Raw genomic sequence first — 13,676 nt, 5'->3', positions numbered from 1 at the left:
GTTTGATTGACAGACTGTTTGTCAAAGATATTTGACGGCATGACTCAGTGCAAACAGATCTGCATTGATTCCTATTGTGACGCAAAGAGGGTATGTGTGCGCCAGTGATGTATGGCTGCACACTACCACATGCCATTCTGGGTGTGTCCTCCATCAACAGCATGAATTATTCATTGTCTGCACAACGTCTGTTTCACAAGTTTCTGTGGTGAGAACAAGTTTCTCAATCATTAAATGTTCACGTAAGGATTCAATTTAAACTAATCTCACTATAAAAATAATGCATTCTCAATTAAAGTCTACAGAATAAAGCACAACTAGAGTAATAAAGTTTAGTTTTTAACTGGTTTGAATTTTTCCAGAATAATTTTCAGATGGTTGCTTTTCTTGACATTTTACATGCAAAACTGTGCTTGAATTTACTTTAAAAGTTATCAATTCAAAAGTTCAGACATAAAAAAATCCACAAAAGTGAATTGCTTTCAACCTTCTTCTATTTTTTTTAACAAACAAGAGTTTCCTTTTGTGAAAACAGAGCAAAAAAAAACTTTCTTCGACACTAGAATAACAAAACAAACCAGACTACTCCATATTCCTAAATATTTGCCTTTTTATTTTGTTTTGCAGAAAACAAAGTGGTAGTAAAACACAGACACTGAACAAATGCTTATGTGAAGCAAATATTGGGTATCAGCTCCACCTATTAGCCACTCCTGCCTGATAAGAAGTCCTCCACCTGTCCCGGCAAAAGGACTCGCCCTGTAAATGTTGTTCTCTCGGGGCATTGAGAGCAGAAAGCCAGGTGAAATGTTGCCTGACAGGTCTGATGGGAGGGCAAGGAGAAGAAGTCAGTGAGATAGAGGCAGGGACTGACAGCTCTAGCAGTCAGAGGGACTGACGGTAAGAGCAGAATTAAGACATCAGAGTGTCAGACTGAATTACACCTGGTCACCTCGCTGTCAGAGTGGGAGGGGCCCGCAGAACCACTGTGGACTTCACCATCACGGCCATCTGAGGGGTATTTCCCTCCATCTCCTAGTCTGCAGCCTGGGGCCAGATGGTTGTTCTGAGAGTCTGAGCAGAACTCAGGAAGACGAGCGAGAGGAAGGGTGGGAGGAGGGCTGAAAAGGGAAAGGAAGAGAAGCAAGGGGACAGAAGGGGAGCAATGTATCCCTACGGTTCAAGACGGAGTGTTTCCACCACCACCACCACCACCACCACAGAGGACTCTCTGGAGGTTTTAAGAGAGGTAAGAAGTTCTTAAAGAGGTTAAGGCGACTGAACTCTCCCTCTTTCTGTTCTTTAATTCCCCGTCTACAACAGTGTTTCTTTCTCCCCCCTCTGTTTGTCCTCTGCTGCTTTCAACTGTGTTGCCGCTTCCCTCTTCCAGTCAGATACTTTTCCTCTGTCTCTCTGCTTTGAAACCTTTCTGCTGCCTGATCTCAGGGGTCCTGACTTACTGCTGGTTGTGGGATGTGTGGATTCTTTTTCACTGGCACAGGCGTGTAATGGGAGCCGAATGTGAAGGAGGCAATGCTGTCATGTTTATTTGAACAGCTCTCTGACAAACAGGCCTTTGTTCTTGTCCAGCTTTTTAATTTATTCCCACATAGAATAACACAATGCTGAGCCTGTCTCACAGCTATGCAGACTTTGTTTTTTTTAATCCAAAATTCCTTTCTAATGTTCACACATGACCTTTTTTTGGTACATGTTTTAAGCTTTACACGCAAAAGATTTAAATATATATGTATTGTTAAGCTTTTACCTGAAGCTCTGTTGCCTGAAAATAATCTCCAGTGGCGTTCAGTTTCTAAATTTTAGTAACAGAAACAACATTTTTTTGTGTATTAACTTTGTTTTGCAGAGGAGGATCAGACGGCTCAGGTTGACTCTGCATGCCGGAGAAAATGGACACAAGGAGAAAAAAACTGCAGACACAGTGAGTCCAAATTCTCTTTTGGTGAAATTCCACATTTTTGTACACTGAGCCCTGCCCTCAAATCAGACAGCGTGGATTGGCTCCATGGAAAGGAGAGCATTGAAGCGTGAAATCTCTGGAATCGCTTTAACTGAAATGAAATGATTACCTGAAATAATAACGTGAGAGTTTTGGAAGGAGGATTGTAGAAACTGTTGAGATTTAGTAGTCTGCTATCAGCTGGCTCAGTTCCACAATCATGACAGCCATGCATGCGATAATGCACAAACAGCTGCTTCACGTTAACTTCAAAGCTCATCTCTGCTGCATGTGCGTCTGCTTCACGTGAAGGACAGCATTCAGAGCTGAGGCGTTAATGATCACACAGCTCATAACATCAGCCGTGGGTGCTGATAAAGGCAGTGAGAGGTTATGAAGGAGTGCAGCCTGAGGGAGTGTTTGCTGTATAGGTGGCTCTGCCACAGCCTTTGTTTGCCCTCCAGATTTGGTCCCAACTTTTGATGGTGAAAGTGTGAGAACTGTAAGCAAATGCTTGCCTCTCGGGAGGCTTAGCTCTCATTTGCTGAGCAAAAGAAAAAAATTCAGTGTTTTGTTTGAACCTTGACCGAGAGCTGCGATCATTTCAATCCCACAATCTGCACTGATAGCGCGCACAGGAGGAGCCTCTGAGTGTGTTGTCCTCTAGAGGGGTGGGGCCATAATTATTAGAAAGGGTGACATTAAACAGAAGGGAGTTGGGGGGGGGGGGGGCATTTAAGAGTGGTGATGATGTAACTCTGCATCTCCTCTGCACTTTCTGTCTGTCAGCATTAGTTCCCTTAGCAAAAAGTATTACACAAGTTTATTTTAAGAATACTTGGGTTTTGGTAAAGCAATAGACCATGTGTGTCTAGTGTAGGAAATATACTAACTGACAGATTCTTCAGACTAAATTTGATTACCGGTACTTTAAATTTACAATATATAGATAGCATATAAAAAGTCAACATCAAGTATACTTTCTCAATTTTATATAGAGTATGTGTACTTGTAGTACACCGAATTAGGTTACTCTTTAAATCTGATCTTTGGTAAATTGATCAACGTTACTGAAAACAATATTATAATCTATGAAAAAAAAACTACTTTATATGCTAAAAGTTAAGAATGAGCACAGATCAGACAAAAAAAATTAATCTGAACTCAAAGATCATGACCCAAACATGCCAGAGGATACATGGTGACATGTCTCAGAGCTTGAAGAAGGGGCCTTTTCAGAAATAGGTATGAAAGAGTTACACATACTCACTGACATTCAATTTTTGGTCAAAAGGATTTCTTAGAGTTGATTTACTGCACCATTTGTTTTATTTAAGCAGATTTGCAATATAAAAAAGTACTTTCATTTTTTAAATTCAAAAATAGATTTTTATATTTTTGGTTCTGCAACTTTCCTTCTTGCAAAAACCTTAATCAAATCAAAGTATTCTATTTTAATTATTGTTACTGAATTGGACTACAGCACTCATGGTTAGTTTTTGTTTTTTTCTTGGTTTCATGATTTTTTCCCCCTTTTTGTTTACCACCTTGAGAATAAATCAGTTGTTACATGTTCCAATTTAATCTGAATGAGTATTCAGTTAGTTTACTTCCTACAGTACACATACACGGTCAATAGTACGCTTTTTATACTTATGCTCAATTTCACCTAAAAAATAAATAAAAATAAACTTGAAGTGTACTAACATTTGCTTAGGGTTATGAGAATGAACCAAATTGAACTGAAAAGATTTTACACCGTGAATAAGAAACATTCAAATTGTTTATACCTATGTAGTTTTTTCACTGGTTACTTTAATTATCTTGCTTGAATAATTAATTAGATGATTTCTTCCTCCTTCTATTGATTGGAAGTAACTCTACCTTTATGTCAGTGCAAATCTACCTGCTTCTGAAATTAGGAGATTAACAAACTGAAACAGCTGTGGTGATAAGTTACACCTCAGTCTCAACTGCCCTTGTAGGTGGTGGATATGGCTTGTCTGCGGGGGGTTGCTGAGGGCATGCTGTGGGGGATAGGTCGTGAAACCACCAAACAGCATGTAATGATAAGGGTTGAGTAAGTGAGACGCAGGTGTGTCACACAGATTATTCTTTTATTTCAACCTCCCCCAAACCCTGCACACTGTTCAAGGTGCCTACTAGTGCTGTTCAGGTGATAAATGTGCACCTTGCTAGGCCATTGACCGATCCTTGCATGCAGCCTGACTGTTAGAAATAAGGACATCAGACAGAGTGTAGTTTGTGTTTAAATCCTACAAGTACTTACAAGTGCGTGCACCTTACTAATGACTGGAGCGCCTTGTAAGGGAACCATACGACAGCATCATCCATATGTCATAAGTGCGTGTAACTTACATTATCTTTGCAAATACTTCACAATGCACTCACCACAACAATGGTATGCTCCATTTTCCTGACATCTCTTACGGTGGCCGTACAAACCTCAAGGGAACTGCAACACACCTGAGCTATTGTTTACAACCCTCCATGGGCCAAGACAACCCTAAACACTGCAGCACCCTTAAGGATCAGTACCAATACCAGTTCAGGAGGCTAAGGCATTACCTGAAGCCTGCTGTGACGACTGCAGGCACAGAAAATTATGAAAAATATTTTACCACAACCTCTACCAAACAAAACCAGACTTAAATTTAAGCAGAGCTAAAATCCCAGATAACTCCTTTAAATGAGGTCTTCCACCCATCATTTCCAGTTCAGGGTCACCCAAAGATTGGAGTATTCCTGCACTCAGGAGTTAGATCATGTAATCTGACAGTTTACATTAAGCAGTCAACTGTACATCCATGTTATAAGACTATGAAAAACGTGAACAGCAGCTGGGGTTTGGGCTGGAACATCCTCTTTGAAGATGGATCATTAAAGCATAGAGTAAAGAAAAAGAAACTTTGAATTTACATTTGCAGTAATGAAGATTTTCTGATGTAGTCTGAAGGGAGGCCGTCTGATTCTCTGTGATAAACAAAGGCTGTGAAGCTAATCAAGGAGGAAGGAAGTGACTCAGATGTCCCGTGCTGAAGATATCCATGTTTTAGGAGGAACACAGTTGGAAGCGGCTCACCATAAAATTAGATCGGGCGTGTCGTGCAACCTGATACGTCATGGATGCAATCCAGCCGGAGACTTTGGCCCACATGAATTGCACGACACGTAACACAGGTGGATAGTGAGAGGTAGAAGAGCTGCTTCTGAGAAATGTTGGATTTCATTGACAAGGAGGTTGGAGGTTTCGTCTTAGTGAGCAAGAGTCAATCCAGGAAGCTTCTGTTAGTTCTGTTGGGGTTGGCTCACCTGTCTGTCTCAAATCTTTGCAATTCTCAGTTTTGGCTGAATGGGGATGTTTTCAGAATGTGTTTTTAGATTTGAAGTTTTTTTCTCCATAAAAAATAAAGATCCTGTGAGTCCTTTTGGTACAATGAAGTCAGGGAAGCCTGTCCGCCTGTGTGGTCGACATTGTAATGTTCAAAGATGGTGAGCGGCTTGTGATGGTTGTTCACATCTGCTGGACCTCTCGTCCCCGCCTGTCAGTGGGCCTTCGCCATTCCTCCACTGCTCGTCTTCTGTTGATGAAGTTGTGCAGAAATGTAGAGCTCTGCTTTTTTCCATGAAACAACACTGGAGTCTTTGTTCTGGCGCCTCTTCACTCTTATCTCAGTGCGAAGGGAAGACTGACGCCTCCTTCTCTGGACAGTTTCTACATCAGTTTTTACGTTTTACTGAGAATTCAGATGAAGAGAAACCTCTACAAGGTTGAAAAATAAATGATATGCATGCCAAACATGAAGATATGATGACCTCATTTCTGAGAAAAAAATACCTGATAAAAGTTTGAGTCAGTCTTGAGACATTGCTGATTTAATGGGAGGACAAAACAGAGGAGCACAGGGACTTCTGTGAGGTGAAACCAAGATTGCAATGTAGAAAAAAGTCAATTCAAATTTATGAAGGTTTTTTTAAACGCACATAGTGAAAGAATCCCAGTTTAGACTTTTGCTTTGGAGACTGACTTTACTGCCATGGTTAAGTTCCAGTAAATGTAACGACAAACAGTCTTGAAGAGGAGCCAAGCATACCATGATGGGATCACAGCACATGTATTTATCTCATCATCAGTTGGTCTTGATGAAACCGATGACAAAGTATAGTCTGTGTACAGGAAACAGCTTTAAAACCTAATAAAATGAATAGATTTTTAAAAAAGTAAATATCACGTGTGTCCACTGAACTGATTAAACAATTACATTTTGAACAATGTAAAACTGTGACCCTCTAATTTCCCTAAAAAGGTACGAATAAATTCAAGCTGTCAGACATGAAAATTACAAGCCTCACACACAAAAACAGGCTCTAGAACTTTTCTTGGAGGACCTGCTAGGCTTTACCTCACATTCAGGAATTTTCCATTAGAGCAGAAAATGTATTAATTGGAGGCTGCTGTGAAACGGTTTAGATGTTTGAAGACACAATGAACATGACTTTCAACTTATTAACTGTCAATATGCGCCTTTTGGTCATTTATGACAATAAAAAAACATCCATTATGTCAAGTTAAGATCATTTCTGTGATAATACTGAAGCACAGGTAACAATGTATTTAGTAAATGTGTCATAAAAATACGGTCCAATGTGAAGATAAAAAACACAACAAACATAATCAGAGCCACCATTAAAGGAATGAAAGGACTTAAGGAAGTAATGCTAACTTTGTTTTTTGTCTTTTGTCCCCAGACTGAGGCGGAGAAAACTGTCAGTGATACATGGAAGAAGACAAACGGGCTGATTCACAGAGAGAGGCCGGCAGGCAGGGAGTCACCCCAGCAGGTAGAACGAGACGTTCTGTTGCTTCCGGCCAAGACACAAAATCACAAGCAGCAACCATAAGCTTCTGTACTGAACAAATACAAGTTTTATCAATGGCTACTAATCACCTACCTTCATATTGTTATTGATATTTTAAAAAGCAGATCATCAGTGCTGCTTGAAAAAGATAAAAACACTGTGACAGTAAAATGCTTGAATAATTTTCATCTTTAAAAAAAATCTCTCTGGTTTTACCCTCTGACAGTTTCTCCTCTTCTCAAATCTATTTTTTAATCTGTTTTTTCTGCCTTTGTGTAACTTGAACTTCCTCTTTAGATACAACATGACAGCATTTAGCTTCTGGTGCTCAAAGCAGTAGAAAAGGATCAGTCAGAAAATGCCAGTTTTTGCTATATCAGATCTTTATGGCAAACATACAGATGGGTTGTTGAACAGTCAGGTAATGACATCAAACTGCAGCCACACAGCAGTGATGATTTCTAGACATTACAGTGGTCTCTTGAATGGTGTAGAAACATACAAACTCAGTCATCTGCACTCATTTGTTTCATTGTTAGAGTGGCTGTGCAGGTGAACATCTGTTTTCATTGGCTGATACTTAACAATATGCAGGACGGGTAGGAGCTCAAGTATTGGGTTACAGAAACGTGACACCATCTCTGTCTGCAGTTTTTTACTGTTACCAACCCCCTGTATTCAGCGGTCAGCAGGAGCAGTGCTGCAAACACCTGTTCAAGTTCACACGGGGATGGAGGCGTGTGCATCCTGGTGCAAACCCAAATTTAAAGTGCAATAATGTCAAAAATAAAAAAGGTACTCTGTCTGTGTCAGCCTCGGCATAGCTGGCTACAGAAACCTGACCTGTGCGATCCTGTCTCCCTCAGCACATCGGAGACACAACCAATGGGGTGTCGAGGTCCCCTCTGCATCATGGGCCCAAAGTGTACGGAGTGGTGCAGAGCACCAGCGGAGACAGCCAGCAGGAGGTGAGGGCGCAAGTGTGGCCGGTCAGTCACCTTCATGATGAGATGAAATACATCAGGGAGGTGAGTGGAAACAAACACAACTGTCACGCAAAAGTCTCGTATCTGTGAGCTCAGGCAGATAAATGTAGGTTTCTGTGCTGATGACATCTGCTGTTTCGGTTTCTGTGCACAGGTGAGAGATTCTCTGGAGAAGGTGAGGGAGCGGATGTACGGCCAGTTTGGAGGAATGCAGCAATCAATTGAGAAGCTGTCACAAGAACTCAGGGTAATGAGTGAACATGTGACTGGATTCCCAGAAGCCTGTCATCAAACTAGAGCCTGAATAAATGCAAACATGTATGAAATTGCAGGTTTCCAATTCCCAACAAAGGAATCTGGAGTCAGAGGTTAAGACCCGGAGCGCAGCAATGGACAGTTTCGATCAGATGAACAACTCCCTTATTTCTGCAAATATTGACTTACAGGTTAATAAAATGAAACAAAACATTTTTATGATGAAAAGAGGAAGGCATAAATATATATATATTTTTTTTTTGCAGAAATCTCTCTTAGAGAACTGCCAGAACAGAGTGGATATGAGACAGGAGGTGAAAAATCTACGAAGCAGCTTTGAAAAAACACAAGAAAAGCTAAAGAACAAAGAGCAGGAGCTGGCTGCAGCTCACGCTGAAAACCAGATGTTGAAGCTTCAGGTAATCATGCAAATACATTTATAGTTATTTATGGGCAAATCTCTCACAAAAGTGTCACAACCCCTATAAGATGCAGGTACAATACTTCCTGTTAAAGTCCGGTATCACATGTGAGTGAGACTAGTGCCAATCTCTAAAATCATCCTCTTAGGTTTCTGTTCCTGAAGTAAAGTCGTGAAAAAGTACCACTCTTCCTTCCTTCCTTCTTCTCTGTTTGAAAGATCTGTACCACAGATGAGATAAAGTAGATGAGGCAATGTTTGTTTTTTTTAAAACAGGTTTGAGAACATATCTGACAGCAAAAAAAGATTGTCAGGCATCTGTTCCACTTTCAATAGCACAACAAGAATTGAATTGGATGTCTTGTGGGTCTTCCAGGTGGAGGCCTCGCGAGAGGCAGGTGTTCAGTCATTGCGGGAGCTTTCAGCAAAGCTGCAGAAGGAGTATGAAGAAAAGCTGCACGAGGAGCAGCAGAAGCACAGGGAGGAGATTGAAAACCTGCAGGTCTGCATTTCTCTACTCTTACTCACACCACACGCTGTATTGTTTGTTGACGTAGAGCACAATGTTTGCATGATGCAGGACTGATGCAGGACATTCACTTGAAACCTTTTAATTGTTTTAATTCACAAAGAACCTATTATAAGTATTAATACGTTAGTCCACAAATAGATCTATGTTTGAACCAAAACTAAAGTAGCTGATGGACCCATGTTTGTTTGCAACACAGGCCAGATTGGATGAGTACATCAAGCGACTGGAGGATGTGGAGAGAAATCTGAAGATTGCAGAAGATAAGATTGCTGAGAAAGACCAGAGGATCATGGAAGTGGACCGGCTTCTCGAATGCATGGGGAAAGTAAGTCCAGATGTTTCCTGACATATATTCAATTATTTTTTTACTTGACAAGTTTAGTAGCTTGGTGTTTCAACTCGTCCCTTTTGGGTTCACGGAGTTGCTAGAGCCTATTCTAGCATCTGTCCGGTGACATCAGAAAACAACTCACTAGTCTATCACTGAACCAAGGAGGTCTCCTGTGAGGCGAGAGTGCTAACCACTACACCACCATATGACCCTCAGTTTCAATTTCATCACATAAATGCTCTTGCAAAATGTTAATTCAGGGTTTACAGAGTTTTAAAAGTTGGTGGTATACATTATAAAAGTCCTATATTGTTTATGTCGATGTGTAGATACAGTTAGAGCATTTTAGCACAAATGTTTACTAAAAACAAAACAGAATTTTTGAAAAGACATGAAAGAACTCTCAAAAAAGAGCAATCAAATGAAATCAACATGAGAAAAAGATAATGAAGTGATAGTAATAGTAATAGTAATAGTAATAGTAATAGTAATAGTAATAGTTATAGTGCAATTCTGAAACCTGAACAGAAAAACAGAAATGTTGTCAGAGCTCAGTCAAAGGAAACCATCCAAAACCTAAATTATGATGTTTCACAGGAAAAGAATCAACTTCAGTATAAGCTGCAGGAATGTGAACAGCGTCTGCGTTTGATTGAGCTAAATGACACCACGGATGCTGTTGCAGAAAAAAGGTACAAGTTAAACCCAACTTTCTTCCTCTGCAATTGACTTCAGGCATGCAACTGCAAGGACCATTTTATTTTGTACAGATTTTATCCTTATTATATGAATAAATAAATTAAGTTCCTCAATGTGGTGACGTTAAAAAGCTAAGGAATTGTGTTATCTTTATGTTGATAGCCTTCAACCGTTGACCTCTGATATGGTTATCCGTAGGTCTAAGGAGCTGCGGGATGAAGCTGAGGGTCTGCGTGAGCGGATCAAACACTTGAATGACATGGTGTTCTGTCAGCAGAAGAAAATCAAAAGCCTGATTGAGGAGGTGAGGAGCAGTGAGAGGAGGAACCAGGAGCATGTGTGCTGAAGTGCTGTCATCTGCAGTAAATGCAGTATCATTTATTATTTTCATCTTTAGTGTAGTCTATTATGATAATTCAGCTCAAAAGTGATAAATGAAAATGAAAAAGTATGAAAAAATAACAAATTTTATGGTGGCTGTTGTGTGTCAAAAGCTTGTCATGCAAAAAAGAGGTTCTGGCTTCAGGACTTATTCAGTCATGGCGTCACAGGATCTTTTAACAGTGACTTTGTCAAACAGTCCAGAAAACCTCCTGATATATGTTTTATGTTTGTGCAGGTTCAATCTTTGCGAGTTCAAGTCGCACAGAAGGACATGTTCATCTCAGAGCTTCTAGACAGAATTGCAATAGTGGAGTGTGAGGTAAGACACAGCTTCTCCACTGGTGCTTCAATCAAAGTGTGGTGTGAGTTTTCTGCTGCACGTTCAAAATGAATGATCTAAGGATAGATGGAATTTTGCTGAAGTGTCTTCAGTTTTTTTCTTGTAACTTTCCACCTTTCGTGTCGATTTTTCCATGTTAAGTGACTCTGGTCCTTTGCATGAAGGATGGTCTTACACAAATGTTTTCCTCTTTCTTTATTTTTTAGAATACTGAGTTAGAAGACAAGCTGAAGTATTTTATGTCCATACAGAATAAGCCACAAGTGGTTGTGGAAAAAAGAGACATAGGAGTAGGCCACGATCTGTCTCCCAGGTAGGAAGCAACATTGTTGGATGTTTTTTCATGTTCTTGGTGGGCCGTTTGGACATTTCTCACTCTGTAGTCTGTGCATCTGCAGACATGAAGCACAGAGGCAGGACGTTGAATATCAGTATCAACCTGCCCCTCTTCCACCCATGCAACTCCCATCACCTCCTGCATCTCCGGTTGAAGCTCCATCACCAGCTCAGCTTTTACCACACACTCAACCTTCATCACCCATCAGCTCTCCATCACCTGCTGAAAATGCTTTCCCCGAGCAACCCTCCTCTCCATCACCTCTCTCCTCTCCATCACATCCCTCCTCTCCATCACATCCCATCAAACATTCATCCCCCTATCCTACCATGCACTTCCAGTCCCGGACATTCAGGCCCTCTAACCCTCCGCCCAGCAGGCTGGAGTCCAGTTTACTGAGGTGTACTCCTGTTCAATACAGACAATTCCTGCAGTCCTACCAGTCTGCTCCAAGTGTTCCCAGACGTGACGGCGGAGCTTTCCAGACGGGAAGAGACGAGGTTGATGCACCATCAAGCAGAGATGGGTCCACTTTGCCTCCGCCCTCTCCTCAAAGAGTAGGAGTTTACACGCCATTCATGAAACTCATGGAGATTACTGCAAATTTGAACATAGAATAATCTCAACGAAACCAACATGCAACTCTCATTTTTAGGGGAAGAAGCCACAATAAAGGAAAAAATGTTAAGAGTGAGTGCACCCCTATGCATGTCAGTTTACTCGGTTTAATCTCTTTAGTCAGTTTGAACTTAAACCTGCATTTGCCCAGCTCAGTTCATGAAAGGTAACTAAGCAGTTTTTAAGTCTGTTATTGATTTTTTTTTCATTTAACAGTAATTTGCAAGACACTTTACTTTTTACAAAGTTTAATGCAGTTTCAGCTTCCAAGCCTGACCTTCTTTGCTAACATGTAAGACAGTCCCCTGTTGCATTTTGCTGACCCGCCCTGTCCAGGAAAACGCCAAAACAGCTGAGCGATATGTGACTTTAAGCTATGACAGGTTCATCCTGACCAAGAAAAATGTAAACTGCATTAGTAACGTCGAGGGGGCATTCAGTCATCTGTTTCTGCTGAGTAAATCATTATTTTTCTAAACTGTTTTACGGAAGTTTAAATATATCTTTGGTTTATTTTATTTTTTTCTATTCTGTTTAGAGAAAAACTGAAGGATGTAAATAAAAGAAATCAAATATTTTTGAAGAAGTATTTCTCCTTTGTTTGCACTGTGTCTAACCATTGTACAGCGCTGAATGAGATTTATTGTTGCATAAGCTTTGAGCTATTCACTTGACATTAGCTAAAATGTAGTTGTGTATCTTTTTTTATTATTTTGTATTTTTGCTTTACCCAACAAATAAGTATTTTGTTGTTGTTTTCAAACCTGACAAATTATTTTACAAAAGTATTTATTAACATGGTTTTAATATGTATTTTAATCTGTAAAATCTGACTCTTTAATGGAAACCCAGGTTACTCTACATTTTTAAAAACTGTAATCTTCTGCAATCGTTATAAAAGTCCTTTGTGTTCAGAAAAGTTTTCATGATGCTTCTTTTTTTTTATTACACATTACAAATTTAGACCATAAGGTTGCCGGAATGTAATCCTCCACACACTAATGAGGGTAGTCACAATTTAGGAAACAGTTTGGTAACTAAAGTTTTGTGATTCAGTCGCCTGATTGAAAGACTTTAACACAAACTAAGTCACAAAAAGTACAGATGTTGTAGCCAAATTACTGAATTATTTGATTTACAAGTTTATGATTAGATTAAATTGATCAATTTACATGATTTCAGCGAACACTGCTTTGATTTAACATTTTAATCCAAAACAGCATTTGTTTAAAGTGGAGAATAGTGGAACTTCTTCTTCTTCCACTTTCGGCTTCTCCCATCAGGGGTCGCCACAGCGAACGAGTCGCATGGTAGATTTGGCAATGTTTTACGCCGGATGCCCTTCCTGACGCAGTGGAACTTACTGATAAATAATGAAAAGATTCTTATTTTAAAATTTTTAATGAAAGATTAAAAACACAAGGAAGAAAAAAAGATTAAATTGATTTGATGAATTACTGTAACATAGCTTTTTCTTTGTGAAGATAAATTCAAATTATTTTGTAAATACCCTCTTGTAGTGCTTCAATAAATATGTCCATGGAATGTACATGCAAACTTGCATGGAACCTCCACCTTAAAAGAGAATCAGGAGCTTTAACTGACCACTAAAGAGGGAATAGCAGATCAAAGCAAACAACTCATAAAATGATGTATGTTATGCTAAAGGCTATCCTTATAGAATCATTTTCTACCCATGCAAAACTGATTTAAGGACTTTGCACTGTCAGGGACACAGCTGGAACTTGAAGTGAAAGTCATTGTCTGCTGAGTTGGGTGGAAATGGTTTGACGCTTTGGCTGGAAACCTTCCAAAGGGGAAATGCAGCTGTGGAAAACAGAAGAATGCAATACTGGAAAATGTTACACCGACAACACCGGTTAAGAAAGAAAAGATCAACAAAAAGCCTAGGATCTACAAAAGGGATGTTTT

The 13,676-nt window shown here is 39.9% G+C and overlaps 1 protein-coding gene across 5 annotated transcripts; it reads left to right on the top strand.

Moving 5' to 3' along the window:
* Nucleotides 1–785: 785 nt before the first annotated feature.
* Nucleotides 786–12,663, top strand: LOC101155590 (myocardial zonula adherens protein). 5 transcript variants are annotated; one of them, XM_020714275.2, is made up of 14 exons: nucleotides 786–1,249; nucleotides 1,868–1,942; nucleotides 6,731–6,823; nucleotides 7,708–7,869; nucleotides 7,982–8,074; nucleotides 8,160–8,273; nucleotides 8,349–8,501; nucleotides 8,880–9,005; nucleotides 9,232–9,360; nucleotides 9,964–10,058; nucleotides 10,264–10,369; nucleotides 10,685–10,768; nucleotides 11,041–11,102; nucleotides 11,188–12,663. In XM_020714275.2, exons 1-14 carry the CDS (start codon nucleotides 1,166–1,168, stop codon nucleotides 11,744–11,746), a joined length of 1,935 nt encoding a protein of 644 aa, XP_020569934.1. In that variant the 5' UTR covers nucleotides 786–1,165; the 3' UTR covers nucleotides 11,747–12,663. The 5 variants fall into 5 exon arrangements, with proteins under 5 accessions (XP_020569934.1, XP_020569947.1, XP_011489640.1 ...); XM_020714288.2 differs by having other exon boundaries at nucleotides 787–1,249; nucleotides 11,548–12,663; XM_011491338.3 differs by having other exon boundaries at nucleotides 787–1,249; nucleotides 10,996–11,102.
* Nucleotides 12,664–13,676: the final 1,013 nt, after the last annotated feature.

This window comes from Oryzias latipes, chromosome 3 (assembly GCF_002234675.1).
Source record: "Oryzias latipes chromosome 3, ASM223467v1".
NCBI classification, from domain to species: domain Eukaryota; kingdom Metazoa; phylum Chordata; class Actinopteri; order Beloniformes; family Adrianichthyidae; genus Oryzias; species Oryzias latipes.
This window is presented reverse-complemented; position numbering and strand designations above follow the sequence as displayed.

Coding starts and splice junctions, on each gene's coding strand:
- LOC101155590 (XM_011491338.3), top strand. CDS start 1,166: ATGTATCCCTACGGTTCAAGACGGAGTGTTTCCACCACCACCACCACC. Junction 8,274..8,348: donor CTGCAAATATTGACTTACAG/GTTAATAAAATG, acceptor TTTTTTTTGCAG/AAATCTCTCTTAGAGAACTG. Junction 9,361..9,963: donor TTCTCGAATGCATGGGGAAA/GTAAGTCCAGAT, acceptor GATGTTTCACAG/GAAAAGAATCAACTTCAGTA.